At 55.3% G+C, this 23,801-nt stretch overlaps 5 protein-coding genes across 5 annotated transcripts; all 5 read left to right on the plus strand.

The window, feature by feature from the left end:
* Positions 1-454: 454 nt before the first annotated feature.
* upf6 (glyceraldehyde 3-phosphate dehydrogenase) lies at positions 455-3,501 on the plus strand. Its single transcript, XM_002956836.1, has 7 exons — positions 455-656; positions 790-1,000; positions 1,300-1,381; positions 1,636-1,803; positions 1,988-2,158; positions 2,413-2,517; positions 2,776-3,501. The coding sequence occupies exons 1-7, from the start codon at positions 536-538 to the stop codon at positions 3,034-3,036; spliced, it is 1,119 nt and encodes a 372-aa protein (XP_002956882.1). The 5' UTR covers positions 455-535; the 3' UTR covers positions 3,037-3,501.
* Positions 3,502-4,591: 1,090 nt separating this feature from the next.
* VOLCADRAFT_107439 (uncharacterized protein) lies at positions 4,592-8,098 on the plus strand. Its single transcript, XM_002956837.1, has 5 exons — positions 4,592-4,767; positions 4,964-5,116; positions 5,202-5,459; positions 5,571-5,707; positions 5,951-8,098. The coding sequence occupies exons 1-5, from the start codon at positions 4,714-4,716 to the stop codon at positions 7,134-7,136; spliced, it is 1,788 nt and encodes a 595-aa protein (XP_002956883.1). The 5' UTR covers positions 4,592-4,713; the 3' UTR covers positions 7,137-8,098.
* Positions 8,099-9,600: 1,502 nt separating this feature from the next.
* Positions 9,601-14,819, plus strand: VOLCADRAFT_107440 (uncharacterized protein; the record flags this gene model as incomplete). The annotated part of the gene is made up of 6 exons (XM_002956838.1): positions 9,601-9,662; positions 10,031-11,178; positions 11,742-11,910; positions 12,921-12,986; positions 14,155-14,318; positions 14,722-14,819. 6 exons carry the CDS (start codon positions 9,601-9,603, stop codon positions 14,778-14,780), a joined length of 1,668 nt encoding a protein of 555 aa, XP_002956884.1. The 3' UTR covers positions 14,781-14,819.
* Positions 14,820-15,862: 1,043 nt separating this feature from the next.
* Positions 15,863-20,613, plus strand: VOLCADRAFT_119544 (uncharacterized protein; the record flags this gene model as incomplete). The annotated part of the gene is made up of 5 exons (XM_002956839.1): positions 15,863-15,964; positions 17,030-17,820; positions 18,065-18,222; positions 18,497-18,843; positions 19,489-20,613. The coding sequence occupies 5 exons, from the start codon at positions 15,863-15,865 to the stop codon at positions 20,611-20,613; spliced, it is 2,523 nt and encodes an 840-aa protein (XP_002956885.1).
* Positions 20,614-22,053: 1,440 nt separating this feature from the next.
* Positions 22,054-22,934, plus strand: prpL19 (plastid/chloroplast ribosomal protein L19). Its single transcript, XM_002956840.1, has one exon. It carries the CDS (start codon positions 22,073-22,075, stop codon positions 22,535-22,537), a length of 465 nt encoding a protein of 154 aa, XP_002956886.1. The 5' UTR covers positions 22,054-22,072; the 3' UTR covers positions 22,538-22,934.
* The last annotated feature ends 867 nt before the right edge of the window (positions 22,935-23,801 follow it).

Consider the following 23,801-nt stretch of genomic DNA (forward strand, 5'->3'; position numbering starts at 1 on the left):
GGCAACTCGCTTGAAGCACTCCACCCATGAAGAAGCTCAGCGCAGGCCTTTGGAATGTTTTTGGTGCTGGACTAGTGGAGTGGGCCTCAAATCCTTATTACCAAATCCAAATGGACGGAATATGGTGACGCTATGTTTAAAGAAATGCCTCATAGCAAGCAAAAGTTTCAGTGCAGTAGCTTATAGGCCCGAAGATTACTTTTAGTATTGCACTTGTGTTGCACTTTACGTTTCGTTTCGGTTGCCCAAGTTATCTTTCGTAACGACCTGTAAGGATGTTGCTGTGCACTGCATTTACTGCGCCAAATCTAGGTTTGGAACATATTCGTCTGATAATTGCCATTATGTACTCAGGATAAGGAAAGTAGGTTCCGGAATCACGTGGCCGACAGGGCCGTACTTCGTTGCTCCCATTAAAAGCCCTGTAGGGCACATAATTAGAACTGTAGCTTCAAACTTGTATTCATCACGTCGCGGACACACACATTGCCCAATCCTCTCTCTGTTCCCTCATTCTGCCGGAACCAACTCACCGATGGCTCTCCTTGTGCAGCAGCGTGTGGCCGTCGTCGCCCGCGCAGGCCGGTCAAGCCGTTCCCGTGTGGTGGTTCCAGCTATCCGCGCAAGTGACGAGAAGATTAAAATTGGTATCAATGGTAAGTTTGGAATACATCATAACTCCGACACTGTGTCGGTCACTGAATCCTAGAGGCAGGTGACAGGTTACTGATAGACAATGCTGAACTTCTCAGTAATTGGCGAAAAAACGGATTCGGCTCTGCGGCGCAGGTTTCGGTCGAATTGGCCGTCTGGTGATGCGCGCCACGATGCTGCGTCCCGACATCGAGGTGGTAGCTATCAATGATCCTTTCATTGACTCCGAGTACATGGCGTACATGTTCAAGTATGACTCTGTTCACAAGACCTGGCCAGGTCACGTCGAGGGCAGCTCGAAGGGCTTCTTTGTCGAGGGCCGCAAACTCCACACCTTTACGGAGACGTAAGTCGCCAGTGACCGTGTATACATATTCTTGTAAATGCACAATTTTGACAAATCTAATATGGACGAAACCTTGTATGACGTGACTGCTGTCGTTTGGAAACACCACTCCAGCTTCCGGCAGAACCCTGTCCTGTCCCAGCTGCTTTTCGCATAGGAGACTTATTGCAAACGAGACTTATTGCAAACATGTATTGGCTCTTTTATTCATTATACAAGTATAAATGCTAAAGCACAGAATTGGCTTGACCGTTTGATAGGGCGTCTCACTTCGTCTGCTAATGTGTGTATGTATGTAGGGACCCAACCAAGATCAACTGGGCCGCCGCCGGTGCTGACATTGTGATCGAGAGCACGGGTGTCTTCACCGACATTGCCAAGGTACGGTACGGCATCCGGTGGAAAGCTGCGATGGTTATAATCTTCGCTCACTGCCCTGCTATAAAATTACATACAGTTCATCATGCAATCTTCTCTCCCCCCCCCCCCACACACACAAACCCTCCCCACCTTGGGCAAATCCAATCCAATCCAACATTAACGCCCGGAGAGTGACCTGGAAAAGTGACTTCGCGCGATCTGTCACAACTTACGCCCTCCCCGTTCTGTCGATTTGTAACTCCGGTTAATATCAGGCATCGCAGCATCTGGTGGGCGGCGCCAAGAAGGTTATCATCACCGCCCCATCCAACGACGCCCCTATGTATGTCATGGGCGTCAACCACGATAAGTTTGATCCAGCTAAGGACACCATCATCTCCAACGCCTCCTGCACCACCAACTGCCTGGCTCCACTTGCAAAGGTATTTATTAAAAAGAGAGGCGTAGCTACTCTTTTGTTTACATTATGGTTTAACACTCCTTTTTTTCTTTGCATAAGCTAAACTTCTGACTGCGTGATTTCGTTTGTGAAGGTGTTTCTACCCCGGCAAACAACACTACCTGTTCAGGCTCGATGCTCCTTGCTGCTGCCCACCTGCACATCAGGTTATCCACCAGAAGTTCGGCATCAAGGAGGGGCTCATGACCACGGTGCATGCCTCCACTGCCACCCAGAAGACGGTGGACGGTCCCTCCAAGAAGGACTGGCGCGGGGGCCGTGCCGTCAACGGCAACATCATCCCATCCTCAACCGGTGCTGCCAAGGCCGTCGGCAAGGTACGGCAAGGCAGTAGATGCGAGCTACTAAAGCTAGTGTCTCGATTTCTTGGAATTTAGGTTCATTTACTTGTCAAGTATGTGTCAAGACAAGACGCTGGGCTACCAAACCCCGGTACATACATGCATACATACATTTCTGGCGTTGTAAAGCCGTAACCCCATGATACCGGAGCCAATGTCGCTAGGGTCGGGCTGGGTGGGGCCTGATTCGTTTCTGTTGCCGCCATCCGTTACATGTGGCTGTATCCCAGGTCCTTCCCGAGCTGAAGGGCAAGCTGACGGGTATGGCCTTCCGCGTGCCGACTAACGACGTGTCCGTGGTGGACCTAACCGTCACACTGGAGAAGGCAACCACGGTAAGACAAGAAGGCTTTTTTTGCATAGCTGGTTTGCTGCGCAAATTTCTGCTACCTGGGCGTTGATTGGCTGTACAAATACAGGTTGGGCTTGCCAACTAGGTATACCTGGCATGGCGATATTTCCCCCTGCAATTAGGTGTTCTCATCTGCTCTCGTGGGAGAGGGTTAAACGTCCAGTTGACAAACCTGGCAGGCTTAATGTTCTCTGGCGCCTTTTGTGTAATGCTTGGGCCCGTGGGTGTCATGTTGCTGCAGTACGAGGACATCATGGCAGCGCTCAAGGCTGCCTCGGAGGGCGAGCTCAAGGGCGTGATGGTCTACACCGAGGACGACGTCGTGTCTTCCGACTTTATCACTGACCCCGCCAGCTGCACGATAGATGCCAAGGCCGGCATCATGCTGAGCCCCACATTTGTCAAGCTCGTCGCCTGGTACGACAACGAGTGGGGCTACAGCAACCGCGTTGTCGATCTGGCTGTGCACGTGGCCAAGAAGAGCGCCCTGGCGCCCGTGTAACACAGTAACAGTACTATAAACCAGGGCTATCTGGTATTAGTGTTGAGCGAGGGGTTATGGGATGTGTTCTATGGCCTCGGTTGCCTTGCTACGCAAAGACTGTGGCGCTTGGTTGCGGCGGTCTCGGAAGCTGCTGGTATGCGGGCTGCCACTGCATGCGGAAAACGAAGGAGGGGGTTCAACCGGGTTGGGCAGCCTCCTTGACCCGGCAAATGAGTTCCGCCATCTGGAGCTGATGTGTGCGCGGCAGCAGTGCACGAGAGCTGTTGGTTGTTGGTTCGGAACATTCTTTAATGCTCCGGCGGGGTATGAAATTCTTTTAAGCGTAAAATTGCGATTTGGTCATTTGGTTGGAATTCGTTTGGAAAGATATTCGCACTAAGGCGTGCTGCGAGGCCGTGTGGCGACACTCGGACCATGCCATCAGGAGTGGTACCTGGATTGTAATAACATGTTGCCGAATTATAAATACGATGAATTCTCCTTGGGCTCCGATATCCCGAGAAGGAAAGCTGCATCCTGAGTTATACGTTCATGATCGAGATGTCCTGAACCTTACAAACACAATCTCCAGATTCTATGGCTTCGCGTTCTTCATAAGTCTTAGCATGTCACTATAATGCTTCGTGGTCAATAGAACCAAAAGCCTTACTAAAAGTCTAACTGCATCACGAGGAAAGAGCAGATACTGGCCCGTGTATAGCTGGAAATGTGGTGCACCAGGCTAATTAAGCGGTGCACCGTGCAGTAGCCACTTCTATATCCATCCTCGCTCGCGGTACCGGTACTGTTATCATTGCAGAATTTGGAAATCCGGCGTGCGATTACCTTGGCTTGCGCAGTGGGCCCCGCCCCCACGGTGATACCCCGATGAATATCCCAACAGGAGGCATCCCCCGCCCGTTTATCTCCGCGGGGGGATAATGTTGCGGAGGAATTGTTTACAGCCCCAGAGCTGTCATTTTCCAGGCGGGGAAGCAGCTATAGTCGTACGCACCAATGATCTTCCTAATACTAAATTATAGCAAATTGGTGGCCAAGGGATGCTACTTCTGGTCACCAAAACTGCACCTTTGACGGGCGGCAGGTAACTTCAGGCCGACGGGTCGATTAAATTATTGCTGCCCTGAAAGCTGATAGACCTATATGGTGCATGTTACAAAACGCGTAAATACAGCTGAAAACCGACGGTTACGAAGGATCACTTTATAACCATCCAGTCGGGGCTGCATCCGTTATGGACGCGAACTAAGAAAAAGTGACATTGAAAGAAATTATATCAGACAACATGTTCGAGCTTTGATAGCATGGCCAAGCGCCGTACCAGAGCCTTTCAATTCCACCAAGTCTCAAAGGAGGGCAGAGCACCTTAGGAACACTGCCTTTCAGGTGCATCCTATATGCTAAACATAGAAACGGAAGCCGCAATGCCAAAGCTGTTGACATAGCACCTCTAAATCTTGTTTCGCCTGCTTCTTGGTGTCGCCGTACCACCCGTACTCGAAGGCCCTGCAAACACAAAAGCTAAACCCTTAGCGTATAGCTGTGAACGTCCCACATTTGTAGGTCACAACTGATGATTTTCTGGTGGTTATTGCTGCTTTTAAATTAAGAACAGCGTTTCTAAACACTAGGACGTTACTATCTTTACTGAATCCGGGTGTCGCCGTTTAAAGCATGGCGGACAGAGGACGCAAAGCATTTCCCGTTTCTTCTCATCTTTGCGATGAGGTATGGCGGGCCGGTGCGGTAGGGGGGGCACATCCGCGTCCCACTTTTGCCAGCCGTCTTTCTTTTAAACGCTTAGGCCCATTATGTTAAAGTTTTATGATGGATTACAGAGCACAGGGATACATCTGCTTTGCTTCTGCTTCATCTCCGCCGCTGTCCAGCCCAACACCCCTCCACCCCTTATTCCTATGCGCAGCGATGGCAGCGTCACTGCATGGACCTCCATAAGCAACGGCTAGTAGATATGAAGCATCGCATTGACAATACGAAGCCGGAGACGTTTGATCTAGTGCTTTCGAAGGGCAAGCGTCAGATGCTCGACAAGGAGCGGCAGACTGAAGTTGACAGGGTAAGGAGGCATCATGGATCCCCGTATAATATTTGTATTGAATTACAACAATGGCTGATACAGGAACTGCGGGTCCCCCTTGCAGGAGAACGCTATACTCCTGCAAAAAATGGTTCGCATCAAGGAGCAGGACACGCGCGCAGTGTTCCGGCCATGGACAGCTCGGTCAACTTTCCAATGGAAAGTGGGCCATTATTACGATCCGGCAACGAACACCAAGACGTTAGACCACATCAACCTAACCAGCAGCGTGTCTCCGCGCTCCATACATTACTTCGCGCTGACGCGTCCCGGCACTGCGCCGCCAGACGTAACGGCCCGTCTAAGGGACATGGAAATACAGGTTCGTGTCGTTGCGGGCGTGTCATCGGGTATCCCGCGCCCTGCCCCACGCCATTATGCTGTGGCTACAGTGTTAGTGGGACCATGAAATTCCCCCATCCGCACACTGCAGGTTGATAACACCAAGCTGCTCCGCGCTATCACCACCATGCGCACGCACTACAGCAACGAGGTCTTTGAGCGGCGCCACGCAGAGGAAAGCATACTTGTCAACCGCATCTCCAACTTCCGCGGCCCCGAATCCGCCAGGTGTGCTCTTCCACCGTTCCATCGTTCCGCGAAGCATTTCCGCTCCTTGCGGTTAAGTTGCCTACCAGTCCCGCGCAGCTCCCGACTTGCACCTGGCTGCACGTTCTAAGCAAGCTAATCTGTTATCCGCTCCATTTCGGCGTGGTGTTGTGCGCTGTTGACCTCAAGCCAGCTAGCACGATTCACGGTTTTATGTCACGGCCGCGTCCCCTATGCATTCAGGTACCATCCGCCGGGCCGCAGCATCAGCGCCGCACGCAATACGCCGTATCTCGCTCCACTGACAGGCCGCTCGTCAAGCTCCAATCGGGGCTCTCGGCAGGCCCCTCGAATGGGCTGGCCCGCCGCTCCAACGTCCCCCAGCCAGCCGCGCTACGAGGAGGGCCAGGACCGCGATGGCATCCATCTACCCTCCTTATCCTGCGGCAATTCCCGACCAGGCACCGCTGTGGGCGGGACGCAGGAGGGCCTTGGCGCGACGTCTCCGCGAGAGAGCGCATCATCGCACCGAAACGGCTCATCGCGACAGAGCGGCTCATCGCGGCATAGCTTGTCCTCCAGGCACAGCGGGGGCTCGCTAGGGGGCGAGGCCCCTCAGGCGCAGCCGTCGGCTGGTCCCGTGGTGGGCAGCCGGCCAGGATCCACCCACGCTGGGGGCAGCGCGGCGGGTAGCCAGTCCACCTCAACCATGGCCGGTGCTTCCTTTTCTTTTGCTGGAAAGCGCGAGGATGGGCGCAAGGGGAGCGCGAGCAGCGAAGGCCTCAAACCATCGTCTTCTACGTCCTCATCAAGCTCCAAGCGCAGTGTTGGGGGTGGGGCCGGCGCAGTTGACCCTGGGACCAGCGTTGAGGATGAGTACGCAGACGAGCAGTACGAGCAGGAGGATCAGGACGAGAAGCGGCGGGAAGATGAAGAGGAGGCTGCCCAAAGCGATAGGAGCGGGTCGAAGTCAAGCTCGGGGTCAGCTGTGCGCGCACAGGACCGTCGCGAGGATGCCGGTAACAGCGGCTATGATGACGAGGACTTCGCTGCTGACGACGACACGAACCGGGTGTCAGGCGCGGTGGAGGAGGATGACGCTTATACGGAGCCGACGCCTCGTGACGACGGCGATAGCGATGAAGGCGCCGGTGGTGGTGTCCGCAAGGGGCCTGCTGGCGGGGACGATGAGCGGCCAGCCGAGGACGGGCTGGAGGACCAGGACGCTGGCGAAGAGGCAGAGGCATTTGATTCGGCCGAAGCGGAGCTCCGGGCAGAGATGAAGGCGAAGGAGGAAGCGGAAATGAACCAGCAATTCGCCGATGAGATGGCCGCTGATGCATATGACGATTATGGGATGGGCGGCGGGGCCGGGAGCAGCATAGGCGCGGCGTCGTACAATACGGCTCAATCTCCCAAGGTCGGAGGATTTGCAGCTGATTGGGATTAAGAGGCGGACTGAAAGTGCATCTGGTAGTAATTGCATCGGCAGCAGGGCCAGACATTCATTCATGTAGTTGGGGCAGGTGGCGGCGGGGGGCTGCTTAAGGGGCGGTGAGGTGACCACTGAAAAATTGTTTGGGCGTATTTAGCGCTTTAGGGCGCGAACGTTTCCGGTCTCCCGGGAAGCCACGTCTTCGCGGGGATTTGCTTTGTGGACGGACCGGGGCAGCGGCGTCGCATTTATGCACTCTGGACGACCAGCCATTATGCAACTCCTATATTCAGTTTTGTTTAGGCAGGCTAGCCGCAGCTGTGACGTCTTGGGATGCATTCAGCGTATTGGGTTTACTGTTTGCTAGCGCTGGCCCTTTTCAGTGCAGCAGCTGGTATTTATCGTTATTTTTCCGGCAAGTATCTCCGCTGGTTTGTACGCGAGTGGAACGCGTTCTCTCCATTCACACTCGCTAGCAGTGTACCCAGTGACTGCTGCCGACGCACAAAGGAGAGTTTAAGTACGCAGCATGTCCTCGAGGGCCTTTTGATGTACTGAACTGGAGTGCGCGGTTGCGATTTGGTCCGTGCTAAATTGTGCCGCGTAAGCAGCTGTGTACGGTGGACCTAACTGCTATCAGTCAGATCCTCATGGGGTAAGCCATGGCCCTGCTGCCTCATGCATTTGGACTATCTTAGAATTCTCGATCCAGATCTCCAGATAGACGAAATTGCAACCCCGCCACCTTGGCTCGCTGGCCTCGCTGCCTGGCAAGCCTATTCTGGGTTTATAATGTTGGTACCGCATTGTACTGCTCAAACCGAAGTTGGCTGGATCCAGCTTCAGCCTTTTCGAGTAGTGCCATTAGCTTACCTAGGTGAATTACTTGTTCACTGACGCAGCGTTAGTAGCTAATTTTGTGATAAGGGGAAGTGCAAGCGAAGTGGCGTGCCAGAACGTGTAACAGAAGATGTATCAATTTCTCGGAAGAGCAGACGGGAGAAATGATCAAGTCGCCGTGCCTGCCCAATGCGCTGATGCCTTCATAAACAAAGGCAGTGAGCAACACACCAGTGGCGTGCATTTTGGCTCCATGAGGTTTTCGTGTTACCAGCATTCGTGTTATCAGCATCACGGCATTGACACCACGTTAGTGCAACCCTGCGCAACGGCGAGCCACTATACCGGTCAACCTACAGAAGGACATGTCGATGGACATGTACTAATGAGCAAACACAGTTTAAGCTTTCTGTCCAGAGCGGATAACGAAGGCCCGGTACGGCGATGGCTATTGCCGGTTAGCCGGTGTCACGTGGATGCGGGAAAGAAGGAGCCGCAGGTCTTGTCTCTTGGGCAAGTTAAACGCTGGCTTTTTGATAAGTTTATGTTTTTGCACAGCGTCTTGCGTGAAGCGACGGGCGCCGACGCAATATTGAATGATGTGGGCCTAAGCTGGGCTATTCTTGCGCTGGTTTTATATTCATCTCGCGATACTGTAGCTGTCACTGGGAGGGATGACTCTGGGCGGCAAGGTTGTCTCAGCGCCGGAGATGTGATCGACACGGTTAGAATGCCGACAGCGACTGTTGTTTCTGCGATCTGGCTATCTGTAAATGCTGGCTGCATCAAGTAAGTAATCACAAACCTTTTTCTATTTGTCGTTGGTGCTCCTTAAGTTTCTTAAGACAGGGTCTGCTAACATGAGAGTTTGAAATTCATTTGAAACTTTGCTTGTAATACTGTCGAATTCCCTCACATCTCTAGGCCGCTCATTTGCTTTTCATCAATTCGGCCTTCACGCAATGTGCGGAGTTTTCCCGAGGCCAACGCGCAGGTATACACGGGACCTGGCAACCCCTTATCAGAAAAGCAGGTGTACTTCTACGTCCTATCCTTGCTGTAAAAGCCTGTCGCGTACCTGCTTTTACTAGGCTCTACCGCGGCAGCCAAGACGGTCAAGCCGGCAGCACATGGTGACTGCAGATGCACACAGCCTGAGACCGCTACAGAACGTCGACAGGTTTGGCATGATAGAACCTGGTTTCAGGACCCGCCCAGCAGTTTCAAGGGGGGTTATTGCCGGGGTTGGCCTGCCGGGTGAGCTCTTGGTACAAGCCCATGATACTGCCGTGGTCACCAGCACTTTGGTCTTGGGCAGCATGCTCTCCATGCTTGGAGCGCAACCCCAGGTGGGAGCTCTAGAGACCTTGGGGCTCACGTAGCTCTGTCTCGGTAGCGGCATATGGAGGGGGTGGTGGTTCAGCTCCCGTAGCGGCGCGTGGCGGGTAAGTGAACGAGGCAAAACGAGATCATTTTGCACTGCACACTTGCACTGTGGCACAGGCTATAAACCTGTATAACTGCTGCAGCGCTTTCTCCCTCTTCGCCGACAGCGTCAGATGCCACAACTGATGAACGCGGGAAATCAAGTCCAATTATGCTGGTTCCGTTGTGCAGGCCCCGTGCAAATCCAGGAAATATGTTAGCGCTGCTCATATCAGCGCTGGTGCCACTGATGCTGCGGCTGGCTACAACTCCCAGGTGCACGGGTTACCTCACATAATCACAAAAGAACCTGGGGTGAAGGCTGTTGTGGTCCTGTCAGCCGCTGGTGTGAGCACTAGCTGGATTGGCAGCGGTAGTAATAACGGCAACACCGACACGGGTAGCAGGCGCAGCAACAGCACTGTTAGTAGCAATCATCGCGCCGGTAGCAGCAGTGGCAGGGGAACCAGCACCGGTAGCACCATTAACACCTACAGCGATAGCAGCAGCAACACCATTATCGATAGCAGCAGCGGCAGGGCACGTAGCACTGGTCGAAGCAGCAATGACGACGAAGCCAAAGTGAAAATCCACGATGAGGGTTTCGGAGCTCCCGCCAACGCCGACGCATGGATTGTAAACAGAAGCATCGGAGACAGTGAAAGCAGAGGTGGGGAGGAGGGCAGTCATGACAGAGTGGCGGTATGGCATGGGGGTCGCCTTAGCAGTCCTGGCAATGGCGTAGGGAGCTGGTGTGATGGCGGTAGCAGCGGAGGAGTCGGCGACGGCGAGGAGCGCGTTAACGACCGTGCAGTTCGCGTGGAGAACGACGGCATTAACAGTGAGGATCGTGTTGTTGGATACCGCAAGGGCGACAGCCGATGCGATGGGTTCAGGCGCAATGAGACTATTAGCTGCAGTGGAGGACGTTCGAAAGACGACGGCTGCGGTGGATTGCATGCAGACATATGTGGCAGCGATGCCAGTCGCTACGAGGGCAGCAGCCGTGATAGTAGAGTGCGTGGCAATTCTGTTGGTGGCAGTGTCCGTCATGGAGACGGTAGCAGAAGTGGCGGGTTTAGCAGCGGCGGCGGCGGCGGCGGCGGGTGGAACGGCATTGGAGCTAGCGGGGGCGATGGTGGCCGCTCTGGGGACAACGACGATATAATCTGGGGCTTATGCCTTACCCTGGCTGCGGCGGCGGCACTGCTAATGGTGTCGGAGTTCCCGCAGCACCTCCTCCCAAGCCCTTTCTTCCCACTGCTGCGTAAGTCACCGCAATCTGTGAATTTGCATCCTCAGCAGCAAGAGCAGCGGCAGCGGGAACTGCCTCGGGAGCTGCTGAATCAACAACAGGCCTCCGGACCACAGCGGCGATGGCAGAGGCGGCAACGCAAACAGCAGCGGAAACAGCAGCACGACCAGGAGATATCTGAATGGGCAAAGGTGACGGCTGTGCAGATCGAAGATGAAGGCCGCGCAGCGGATGCCACCGTGGCTGCTGGGGCCGTGGCTGCGGCAGGAATGGGGCTCTGCATTCGTTGTCATGATAACTCTAGGGTCATCAGCCACACCAGCAGCAGCCGCGCGTTCACGGCAGGGGCTTCCGCAACCCGTGCACTCAGCCCTTGGCATACGTTCCCTTCCCACCACCGAGGCTTCTCGCGCTGTGCATCTCCTGCTGCATCCCCTACTAATGGGAGCCAGATGCCGCCAAAGCAGCCTACTGTACCCCGGCATAGCCTGCTGCCGCAGCAGGAAGAGGGCGCCTGGCGCCGGCCTGGGTCCTACGGTGCTGGACATGACAGCGACGCCGGCAGCCGTTACTATGCAGAACGACATGGACGTCAACATCATTCTATAGCGCGCCGGCAACCGCCGATACAGGTGCAAAACCTGCTACAGCCCGGCGCACACTGCGGCTGCAATAACGGCAATAGCAGCCTGGATGGCAGTATCGGGCCCTACACAGCGGGGCCGTACCAACTAACGCAAAATAACATTGTTAGGCCTAATTGTCACGCACCATGGCATGTCGGCTCTGCTTCACGGCAGCAGCAGCAGTATGACGGGGTGTTGTTACAGTATAATGGCGTAAAGCACAACGGAAGCCTGGTTTTAGAGCCACCTTTGATGTGGACTGCAGCGCCATCGGCGACAACACTTTTCGAGGGGAAAACGCTGGGCAGGAGTGCTGAGCAGCCACAACCATTGGCGGCGGCTGCAGCAGTAATGGCGATGCCGTTAGCTGCACCGTTGCGGGCCCTACCGCCGATGGCGGCGCTTGCACCATCGACGCCTGTCGCGTTGGCAATGGCACGTCCCTCTTACTGTGCGTGCGTGGATGCGGGGCAGGAGGCATCGTGCGGACTTGCGGGTCATCCACGAACAGGAACGGCAGCAAAAGACCACAGAGGGGTTGGCTGCCCAGGAAGAGCACCAACAGCAGAGGTAACAACGACAAGAACAGCGGCATCAAGACCTACAGCAACGGCAGCAGTAAAAGCAGCTACAACAGCAGCGGGTGCGGGCCACCTTTTGAGTCCCGTGACGGTTAACCTGGTAGAAGAGATTGCAGTGTTAGGGGCGCTAGGGGACGGGCTCGAATCTGCACACGATCGCGCCCGTCGGTGGCTCGCCGCCAGCATGCCGAAAGGGATGGCGGCGACGGCTGATGATAGGAGAGCTCCTGTTTAGGCAACGATGCCTTGTTCCTGGATGCTTCTGGTATGGATTTACGTTTCGGAGGGAAACAAACAACAACAACCAACATCGCTTGATTGTACCGGAGTCGCAACGATTGATCCTCTTACGTGGCTTAGAAAAACAAAATCGCTTAGGAAGTAGCAATGTTAAGCACTTGGTAAGCTGATCTCCTGAGCTGTGTTGGGGCAGTTTTCCCCTTGATGGTGCTTGTAGAGTGGTGGACTGTTGGCGGCTCGCACGGCCGGTTTAGTGGTAGTGCACACAAACATGTACGAATACGTTCGCCATCGATAAGATGTATGGCATGCCGTGCATCGCTACCATACTCATCAACCGTTTTCGATTGTAACAACCCACCTGCCGTACGAAAGATGTACCACGCCTACCACCACCTTCACATTCAGCTCACAATGCGGTACGTTTCACTCATCAACCAGGACAGAAATTCCAAGGGCTCCGGAGCCCCGTGCGACCCAGTTCCAGATCACCAAAACCGCGCACTGTCCGAAAGATAGGCGATAGGACTTAAATGTGGGAATTCGAACCCACATGGCCGCCACGAGGCATGTAAGGAACATGTGCGACTTTCCAACCATTTCTTCATGCCATCACAACAGACAGCTGTCTCCCCCTGCAGCATAAAATTATTCCTCCGCCTTCTCGCCCTCCGCATATTAGGCTCTTCCCTCCCTCGCCCTGCACCACGGGCTTCGTTTCACCGCCTCCTTTCCTGGACTCGGGGATCCATCGACTTCAACCCACCGGGAGCAACTGGTTACCACATGGCTAAGTTCCAGCCCTATCCTCCGTGTCATCGCCACCTCGCAGCCTGTGCCCTGCGGAAACGCACCCCGCCAAGAAGCTCGAGGGAGACATGCAACGGGTAAAGGCAAAGTGAGGTTTAGGCACAAGCCATACATACACAACATCTCTGTCTCCGCTCCCTCCATAAAAACGACCCGTCTCATCCCCCATCCCGCCGAACACGCATATGCAAAGACCTGTAACGCAATAACGATGATGCATAATGATGCAAAATGCCATACCGGAATCAGAACAGATGCTGTGCGCGCCTGAGCTTCCCCAAACAGACGCTGTGCAAGCCTGCACCCTCCCAACAGACGCCGTGCGCGCTTGAGCCATCCCAAACAAACGCCATATACGTGCATGTACATAAGGGTATGATGTTGTTACAGGGTGGTTAAGCTTCACCAGCGGCCCCCTTTCCCGAGGCAGTCCCTACTCTCCTCTGCGAGAGGGGCACCCTAATCCATTCACCCCATCCGATTTCAGAATGTATTCGTTGGGTTCAGCAACTCACAACCAGCATCCAACCAAATCTAGCGGATCACCGGCGCCTCAACTTAGCTCCTGCTCAGCTCGCAAGTTGATATTATCATGTCCTACACCGTCCACTAGATGGGGGCCACCTCCCATTTCAACACTCCTCAAACACCCGAGGAGCCGGCAGGCGAATTTGAACCCGGACACTCCGGGAGCAGAAGTCAGGCCTTAACCTCTGCCAGCCGCCTGCCTGTATGGGGTATGCATATGGATTGCATGTTCATGTACCTGCCAGGGCAAGGCAGCGCAATGTACAGTGTTGCCTTGTAGACCTCCCTGCCTGCTGGTTTATTGGAACCACTATCCATCACCGTAATGCGGCACCCGGTGTTTGTCAACACCTCTTTTTGGCATATGTGGTTTGTCGTGCAACAAACCCTCTATGGTCGCACATCAGGATCGTTTATCCGATACGGTGTCTGGTAGATATCCCCAATCCGCACAGTAGATGCATGACGCCGGTGGGAAGGGGGCCGTGGTGTTCGGATTGAAGGCAGAGTCGGAGTTCGAGTTAACGGTTCGCGGATCCGGAGTTGAGAAGCTATGACGCCATGCTGGCGGTGTTGAACGCCTCCACGACAGTGGCAGCGCCGAAAGGTAGCGGCTGGGGTGGCCGTTGCGGTGCGACAGCAGAAAGCGGAGGAACCCATGGGGCACGGCCCAGGGGGGGGTGCGGCCAACACGGCCAACACAAGGAACCACACATCTGTGGTTGCAGGGATAATCGCACACAGGACAAGATGGGCGACAATAATATGGCACTAAAACGGCAGTTGTGGGTATGCTCGTTGTGGAAGCGCATGCATTACCGCCTGCTCGATGCCATCAAACACTTCCAGTGCCACAAAAATGACCTCCCGTACCACGATGATGGTGGTGGTGGTAAAGGCAGTTGCAGCTGCCGCCCGGTCGCCTTTGTCAGCCTCACCATCAGTGCAGCCGTACGGGGCCAACAGGCTCAGGAGGACCTCTCCTGCTTTTCGTGTGCTTGGTGTTCATGTACGCGCCAGTGCAGTACGTTGTGTTGCTTGGTGTTGTGCGCAAATTTCCTCCTCCGGCTATGTCTTCGACTTCCGAGAGTGATTTTGCGGAGCTATCGTAGCATGTGCTCCTTGCGTTAGTTATAAGCACTTACTGGTAACAAGGAAACCGTGACTGGGCGCCCGCGTGTAATTTAACGCTTGTCTGGGCGCTCTAATCTCCTTACACTTCAATACCCCGTGAAGGCGCAACCCGCCCGCCATGAAGCCGTGTTGCCACCCCCCTCTCACTCCAACACACCCAGCCTGCCCACCACGAAACCGTGTCTGCCAGTCCCCCGGCGAGATATGGGCGGGATGTTGAGGTTTACCTCAACCACGAGGTAACCAAGTGGCCGCAAGGAAACGGAGGTAATGCAGTACACAAGAGGTAATTACCCTACTGTTTGTACGGCAAACACGGAGCCATCGCTATCCTAGCTGCTAATGCTTGGGGCCAGCTTTTGCTACCAGCATATTGCCGCAGGGGTGACGAGGTCACGGTAAGGATAGAGCATCGCTGGCATGCGTGGTCCTTTCTTTGGTCAATGCCACGGATTATAGATGCTGGTACTTAGGTTTCGCGGCTCTGGCAACAGCAACGAGGCAGTGCAGCCATTGTACAGATGCCTGTACACATCAGTACTTTGCAAAGCTGCCGCCATCGGCGCCATCTCCACCCTGATCCCCTCCCTCTGCAAGCGTATCGGTGGTTATCGGTGGAATAACACTAACTGGAAAAGAGTCAGCAGCTGAACGTTTTGGACCCGGGATCGCTTCAGGCGTGGTAATTGCGGGCGATGTAGTTCCATTCTGCAGGTTTTATGGTACGGAACAGGTTCTCCCGTGTTCCTGTTTGCTTCAGGGCGACGCCCCGATCAAGCTGCTGCTGAGGGGGAGTTAGCAGCTAGTCGACCTCTCGCTCCTACATGCACTAGTTCCTCGCCTGCACCTAGTCAGTACAAGGCGATCCTTGATCTGCAGGCCATGGACTGGGAATAAAGTACAAATATTTTTTGTTGATGCTTTCTTCTTCCCCTCAGAGGCTCACTCTCGTCGATTGCCGGGTTGTCGGCAGCCGCACGATTCACGCGAATGCCGATAAAGAAGGTCTCAACGACATTAACCGAAAGGCTACATTTCCCTCGAGTCGAGTGCCTCGACCTCTCATTTCCAGGGAATAGGTAGAAAATGCAAGATGCGCACTTTTCAGGAGCGCATCTGTGAGGAACATGATCAGGTCGATATGGAGGCAGGATTTGACGAAACGGAACTCTGCGGGCAGGTGACCTTTCGGAGGCCCCTAAGCAAGCGTCTGGTAGGTATACCTCAAGAAGCTTAGACTCCAAATACCATCTGTCCTTGAGTTCGCGTCTCAGCTGTCGCAGCAGCTTGAACAGAATTTGCATGGGAATGCTGACGGCGACGACGTGGCAGGTGTTCTTCGACCTGAAGCTCTCTGCTAACGACGAAGGGAGGCTCTGTTGGGTGGAGCTGCTAGTGAAGGCGGTGAGCTCCAAAAGAGTCCGGCGCTGAGTGGTGTTGTACGGCCGTTGTGCGAGAGCTCTCGATAAAACTCAGCCTCAGCCTCAACCTCAATCTCCGACGCTCCATCTGGCCTCACCCCTCCCAACTGCTCAGTGCTCAGTGGTGTAGCCCACAAGAACTCATGCCAGCCATAAAAGCTAAATATTAATTCTCAAAGTTCGGGTGGTTAGTTGGTTGCGAATGGCAAACCAACCCAACCGCCAGGACGGCTTCCCTTGTTTCGTTTGTCGTTCGCGGAACGCATGTAAGTCATCTGTACGGCAATGCAAATCCGAAGCGCACCTTGGCCCCCTTCTTTGCCCCTGTACCTGGCGGCGGGCTGCTGCTGGGCCCCAAACCTGGCCGGGTCCCCTGCCGCCACCGATCCGGCACCAGCCAGCCCGCCATTGCCTTTCGTCTTACGCGTTGTAAACATGAACTGCTACTGCAGTTATGTCCCTATGCCCTAGCCTGCGAATCCCAAAGCCCCAAAATTCCAAACCAAGAGAACGCCTCCCTCCGCGCCTCCCTCCACCACTACCACCATCACCACCACTGCCGCCGCCTCTCATGCTGTCGAAGGGCGAGCAGCTAAGTCCGCAGAGTGTTCGATCTATTCGTGACACTATCAAGTGGGTTAAGGGGGGAGGAGGGGAGGAGGAGGGGGAGGGAGGAGGGGAGGAAGGGGAGGAGGGGGAAAGACGAACCTCGAACGATTGAAGCTGCTGCCAAGGAAAGAATGTACATGAAGCAGAACTGACCAGTAGGCATTCTTGAAGGGAGGGGGGGGAGGAGGGGAGGATGGGGGGAGGGGAACCGGAAAGATTCTCGCGGCGCCGAGGTGAGAGGGGGACTGCGGTAGCTGGCTTTGCAGCGGCTTGCTTTAGCACGCAAAGCTGCGTCTCCCTCCACGCCTAGGAGGGGCTTACAGCCTTGTCAGTCTGTCTGTAGAGTCTGTCTGTGGGTCAGTCTGTGGCCGAATGTCTGCAGGACAACCCGGGGGGCATCTCTCTCTCTCTTCCCCCCTTCCCTTCCCCCCAATCAGAGCGCTTTGTACACCGTCGCAGGCTGGGAGACACGGTTCGAGCCGTCGGCCGCTATGAATGCAGGGGTGACAGTAACGGCGGCGGCGGCGCCGCCACCGCCATCGTCCGTACTTTTATCGTTCGGAGCTTAGTTGTGGTGGTTAGCTGGCGCGCCCTTCATTCCGCCACACCGTTCGTACCGCAGCAGCCGTTCGTACCGCATCGACGTGGTGTCAGCCACCTCGCACGCGGGGAAGACAGCGGAAATGGCGGACGGTGCCGGGGGGCGGTAGCGGACTTGGGGACTGGCGGCGGTGGCGGCGCCGTCGCCACCACCGCCACGGCCGTCGGGGGGGCTGACAGCTGCAACACCAGCGATAGAGAACAAGCAAACGGCGGCGAGAGTAGCGACGAGAAGGCCGGCGGTGATGCTGCAGCAGACGGAATCGCTGACGCTGGCGGCCGCGGCGTAAGCATATGTACGGCAACGGGTGTTGGGTATGAGGTTGAAGGTCGTACCACAGGATCAAGGGGTAATCACGGCGGCGGCACTTGGGGCCGTACCGCTGCTGCAGCTGTAACACCCGGGGTCGCTGTATCGGAAAATGGCGGCGATAGCCGCGACGGAGCCGCTAGGGCTCTTGCGGCCGCCACCGCCACCGGCGGCAACGGCAACGGCAGCCCGCTGGTGTGCAAGTATTGGGCAGCAACGGGGCGCTGCCCGAAGGGCGGCGGCGCCGGAGCGTGTCGGTACGACCACCCGCCGCAGCGCGGCGGTGCGGCAGGCGTGCAACAACTGTACGCCAAGTCCAGGTCAGATAAAAGGCTGATTGTTGCGGTGGGTGCGGCTGTTTGCACATGATGTACGCGACATGACGGGGTTCGGGGGGCCCTCGGAGGGAGGGGGAGCCGCCGCACAGACGGGGGCGCGAGACAACACACATACCACACATATATACACACACACCGCCTGCCCGCTTGCCTGTTCCAGTTTAAACGCCCAGAGTTCTTTCTATAACACACATCATATCGTTCATCATCCGGGAGGGGCCCTCAGACGCGCCCAACGGCTTGCCGCCGCGGCAGAGCAGGGGTTCGTACACGATGTGGGTGACGCCGCCAAGCGCCGCCGGGCCGCCGTGTTCTGCGACTGGCTCGTACAGACGTACGGCAGGGACTTTCTGAACTCGGGCACTGGAGTACTCGACGTTGCGGGTGAGGGCGTCATGACGTCGTACATGTTTCCCCCTCTCCACCTCTTTCCCTCCGTTTCACTACCGTCAACTGCTCTTTCCTGTTTACGTCATTTCCTAATATGTTTGAATCCATATGTAGACCTCCCGAACAACGGCAGAGTCTAACCGGGGATCGAACTCAGAACCTTCATATACACAAAGTTGTCACCAGATCAGGCATGTTTTTACTCGCGATTATATGTATCTAGTATTCTTTCATCCAAACTTCATCAACTCCCCCCCTCCCCCCCTAGGTGGCCGCGGCTCTCTGACCTTCTATCTGCTGATTCGCCACGGCGTCACAACCTGGCTGATAGAGCCCCGACCAGCAAAACTGTCAAGACGGCAACTCAGGGAGATTAAGGAGGCGGCGGGGGCGGCGGAGGCGGCGGGGGCGGCGACGGAGAGAGGCGGGCTGACGCTACCCCAGCTGCGTCGGCGGTTCGAGCCGCGGCTTTGGCGCCGACCAGCCTTAGCCGGTGGCGGTGGCCTTAGCGGCTGTGGTAGTGCTTCTGACGCTGCTGCTGCTGCTGATGGTTATGGTGATGGTGATGGCGATGGCGATGGTGCGGTAGCTGAGCTGTTGAGAAATTGCTCAATGGTGAGTCAGCCGGGGAAGCGGTTTGGTGTTTTGTGTGGTGCTAGTACTGCTGGTGCTGGTGGTGGTAGTAAGAACCGGCTCACTGCGACAATGTGCGGGTTGGAAACGACGGGATCACTGGCTCCTGTTCGCTTCTCTACTGCCCCTCTCTCCCACAACCCCACCGTTCGCACCCCTCCGGTCAAGATCCCTCCTCACCCCTCCCTCTTCCTTCCTCCCTCCATCCCTCCCTCCCGCCCCCCCTCCCAACCCTTCAGCATCAGCTTCTCTTGTTCGTGGTTCCGTCCCTCCCTCCCCCTCATACAGACTGGGTGGTCCTTTGCTTCCATCGTTTATTGCCCCCAAACCCCTAGGAGGGGGGATGGATTTCGATTTGAACGGATCTCGTTCCGTCTCGGTGTTTCCGAACCCTTTCGAACCCTTTCCGGAACCCACCCATCCACATGCATTATCCCTCGTTCCTTCCTTCTTTCCTTCCTTCGTATTTTCATATTTCGTTATTCCATTTCCCCTCCAGCACGTCATCTCCCTCATTACAAGGGCCCTTCCATCGGGGGGGGATTTGTGTGATGTGATGTGATGTGATGTGATGTGATGTGATGTGATGTGATGTGATGTGATGTGATGTGATGTGATGTGATGCAGGTTGTGGGACTTCATCCGGATCAAGCCACAGATGCCATTCTGGACTTCGCGCTCGAGTACGGCAAGCCCTTCGCGCTCGTCCCTTGCTGCGTCTTCCCGCGCCGCTTCCCGCACCGCCGCCTGCTGCTGCCGCTGTGCCAGCAGCCACTTCTGCTGCCACAGCCACTGCCCGAGGCAACGGCGGCGGCGGGGCCGGCAGTGGTGGCGGAGCCGCCACCAGGGATACGTTCGGAAGCGGACGCCGCCTCCATTTCCCCCTCTTCCCTCTCTTCACCAGTTGAGACCTATCCCCAGCTTATCGCCTACCTGCTACAACAGGCACAGCTGTACGGCAGGTGTGACAGTGCTGGCAACGTTGGCAGCAGCGGCAACGAACGCAGTGAGGGTGGCGGCGGAGGTGGCCCCGCCAGCGGCGGCTATGGCGCCGATGATGATATCGATGGCGGCGGCGGCTGTAGCGGCGGCGGTTTCCTTTCCCAGTGGCGGCGGAGCCAGGGGTTCTGGCTACAGCTCTGGAGGCTTTCAGCTGCGAAGCAGCAGCAGCAGCAGCAGCAGGAGGAGGACAAACGGGAGAGCCAAGGCCCGCCCGAACCTGCCCCGGACTCCGGTTCCGACACGGATCCAGATTCGGACGCAAAAGGTTCGGAGTTGGAAGTGGATCCAAATTTTGACGGTGCCACCGCCGCTGCTGCTGCTGCTGCTGCTGCTATGAGCGACATCGACCCTGGCGACCCACTACGGGCAGCGGCTGCTGGCGCTACTGCTGCACAGCCGCTGCCATTTAGCAGCGTGGCGACGACGCTTCACTGGCTGGAGGCTCAAGCGGTGAAATGGCGGACGGCGGAGACAACGCCGCGGTTTGATTTGGCCAGAGACACGCCCAATGGCGGCATCGGTGACGCTTCGGAGGCCGCGGACCCCCCGGCCCTGCAGAGTCCCAAGGGCAACGTGGACCAAGACGCGGACTGGGGTCCTAGTGTCCGCGGCGCTGCCGCCGCGGGACAGCCTGTGATGCTCCAGGGGAGCGGCTCAGGAGGCGGGGGCCTGGAGGTGGGGCTGGCCCGGCTGCAGTTCCTCGGGGCCAACCAGGTGGTGTATAGGCTGCCGCCGCCGTGTGGGACGTAGGACGCCTCTCATCGCTTCAGATATGACCCCAGCCTCTGCGGGATAAAGGGCGAATGCTGTCGCGTGTTTTGGATTTCCTTGCGGTCGCACCGAAATTCGTCAAGGGACCTGTGTGTGGATTGATGACGTTTCGGTGGATGTCACCGGCTTGGCCTGTTTGGCGCGCAAAAAGGGAGGCCGGGAAAGTGCCTATAATAAGAGATGAGAGATATCCGGAATAAGATAAATATACAGAATATACAGAAATGATAATGTGGAATAAAAACAAAAAAATGAGTGGATGTGTACTAAGCGTTCGTAAGGGTTCGAACCGGCGATTTTGACAAAAAATTTGGAACCATTTCTCGATTTGTGCGTGTCATCCTTGCGCAGGGGCCATGCTAATCTTCTCTGTATTTTTCCAATTTTAACATTTGTGCCGAAGCACGTCAAAATCGTTTATTGTAAAATATATATACGTTCCGAAACCGGAACAAAACGGAACAAAATACCAAGAAACATCTTCTGACACGCATCGAAGTCTACACTTCACAGTTCAACCGAAGTCTTTATAAATGCTGAAATGCATCCCTGCAGGATGTTGCGGGGAGGGCTACAGAGCGCTGCAGTCCCCGTGTAGTGACTACCAGTGCAGCTTTTGCGGGTGCTAGACCGGCGTCTTTGTATGCTCAAAGGGCGCCTCTGGTTGATCCGGAGGGCCGGGTCTATGAACCGTTCCTTACCAGCTGCTGCTTGTGATGGTAGCGCCGATGCTGCAGGATCAGACTAGGGATACGTTTCTTCGCTGCCATAGCTGTGCCGTATGGCAAGGCACATCGGCGTAGTTAGCTCTGGGCCTACAGCGACAAACTCTTGTCCCAATGTCGTGCAAATATGCGCGCCATTGGCCAGAGCATCATTAGAAAACCATGAGAATTGAAGGAGCAGAACGATTGAGTTCACCTTCTTCGCTGTCCTCGCAGTCCCAAGGACTTTCTGTATGGAAAAACGAGGTGACGAAGACCCGAAAGAACCAATAGGGACATCCTTACACAAGCAAGCGTTTGCTTATCACAGGGCCTTTGGAATGCCTCGCGTAAGCCATGCAAAGCATTAATCAGCACAGCCTGAGCAGCATTCGCGTTTGTCTCGTCCAAGATTTGCAGCATTTGTGTAAATTTATGTTCTTAGGGTTTAGCGCGCTTCAACGAGTGCAGCAAAGAACTAATCCTTTTTTCGCTGATGAGCAGTAAGCAATTGCACAAACCCAAAGATGGAGCCTTCCCTTTCAAAAACAATTCCGCAGACGTCTACGCGAGGGATGCAATAAGGGGCTGGAAGTTAGGAAGGGATAGCACTGGATTCTACATTCTTGTTTACTTGAGGTTGCGGGCCCGCCGTACATTTGCAAGTTGCTTGGTATTGATGAATTATCAGAACAACATTTGTCATTGTATTGACAACACTGCCACGTAGAAGGATGCTCGCATCACGTCCAGTTGTTCGGCCCTTCACGGCTGGGAGGCGCACGGTGGCTGTGCAGGCCAAGCTTAGCCTGCACACCCTGACGCAGGAGCTGTCCAGGTCCCAACTAAAAAAGGATCTTCCTTCGGTAACTGTTGGAGATAGCGTTAAGGTTGGCCTAGCAGTCCAAGAAGGCAATGGCAAGACGCGAACTCAGACCCTGGACGGTCTTATCATCGCCGAGCATGGGAGCGCCAGCAGCAAGACCTTGACCTTTCGCCGTGTCTTCCAAGGCGTTGGTGTGGAGCTTGTCATGCCGGTTCATTCACCTGCAGTCCAGAAAATCGAGTTTGTGCGCCGCGGTCGCGTGCGCCGCGCTAAGCTCTTCTACTTGCGGGAGCGCATCGGCAAGTCTGCAAGGTTGAAGGAGGTGGTTGGTGTACGCTCCGAGGACGTGGCGGCGCCGAAGCAGAAAGAGTAAAAGGCAGCCGCAATTGAACCTGGACATTCCAGCCGTTCCAAACATCTAGCTGGAGACTTGTTCTATGCGTGGTGTAATCAAAGTGCTAACAAGGTGGGCTCAGGGTGTGGATTATTGGCAATTTTTCGCTCATACTGGGCGACCATGCCGACATGGCAGACAGATGATTCAATGTGTTCGCTTCATCCCAGGGGCTCCTGTCAGCTAAGTGGAGGGTTGCAGCTTGAACTTGTGGCTTCGTTTGTGGTTTACATGGCTGGGTGAGGTGTTGAATAGGGTGTGTATGGCTGTGGTGGGGTCCGGGTCACTACCGTTTTCTTCCCAAGGGAAATTATTAAACGGTACATTCGACGCTGGGTTGAAACTACCGCTGTAATCATGATGTAACCAGCTTATTAACTTTCTTGCGTGACTGCCCTATACAGTCCACTCCCCTCGGGGTGTGCACGACATGCTTTGTGTTTTTTTAGCAATAGTGGCTGCGGTGAGCCAGTGCGCCGCAGTAGGCCCCGCGTCCCCGTGGTCAGGTGCTGACAACCTTCCAGGCTCAGAAATATAACGCCATGGTCTCCGGGGAAGGCTGGTCCACGTAATAGCGGTGTGTGTCCCCTTCCCAAGTCCGAATGTCGCAGCACAAGCGTTTCCATACAAAATGCAGAACTAACCTCCTTAAGAGGTGGCCCTTTTTTTTAAGGAAGTAGCCAAGTCAGGTAAATGCAGCGGATGCGCCCTCTTCCAGGTCGCAATGCCCCTTTTTTGCGGGTGGGGGCTGCAAGTAAAGTCCTGTCCGTTCTCTAGCGTTGGGAAATTTATGCAGTGCCTGTAATTCTAATTAAGGAGTACCGTAAGAATATGGCGTGCCAATGCATGTATGTGCATCGTGCGCGACACCAGTGGAGCCAGCAGTGTGGGTTATTGCCCTTTTTCGTGTCGCCAGTGTGCAAATCCGTAGTGTGCATAGGACATTCCAAGCTTGGATGCGCCGTGTAAGTGTGTGGCAATTTACACGCCGTATTGGCTTGGGAGTCCCACCAAAACGACTGCAGCTTGTACAGAGCATGACCGCGCAAACTTGGGCGAACGAGTTGCCGAGTACTTTCCAAACTTCCCAGTCGACCGTTCCATGTCACTTGCAACATGCGCACGCAATGTATATGGCATCGTTTATAAGACGTCCTCCTTTCGTGTTCACGCATACACGCGATGGCCTTCCACATCGTCATCATGCTTAAGCGCAAATCGCAGCATGACACACACAACCGGT

The sequence above is a fragment of the Volvox carteri genome (genome assembly GCF_000143455.1).
Source record: "Volvox carteri f. nagariensis unplaced genomic scaffold VOLCAscaffold_66, whole genome shotgun sequence".
Taxonomy (NCBI): Eukaryota; Viridiplantae; Chlorophyta; class Chlorophyceae; order Chlamydomonadales; family Volvocaceae; genus Volvox; species Volvox carteri.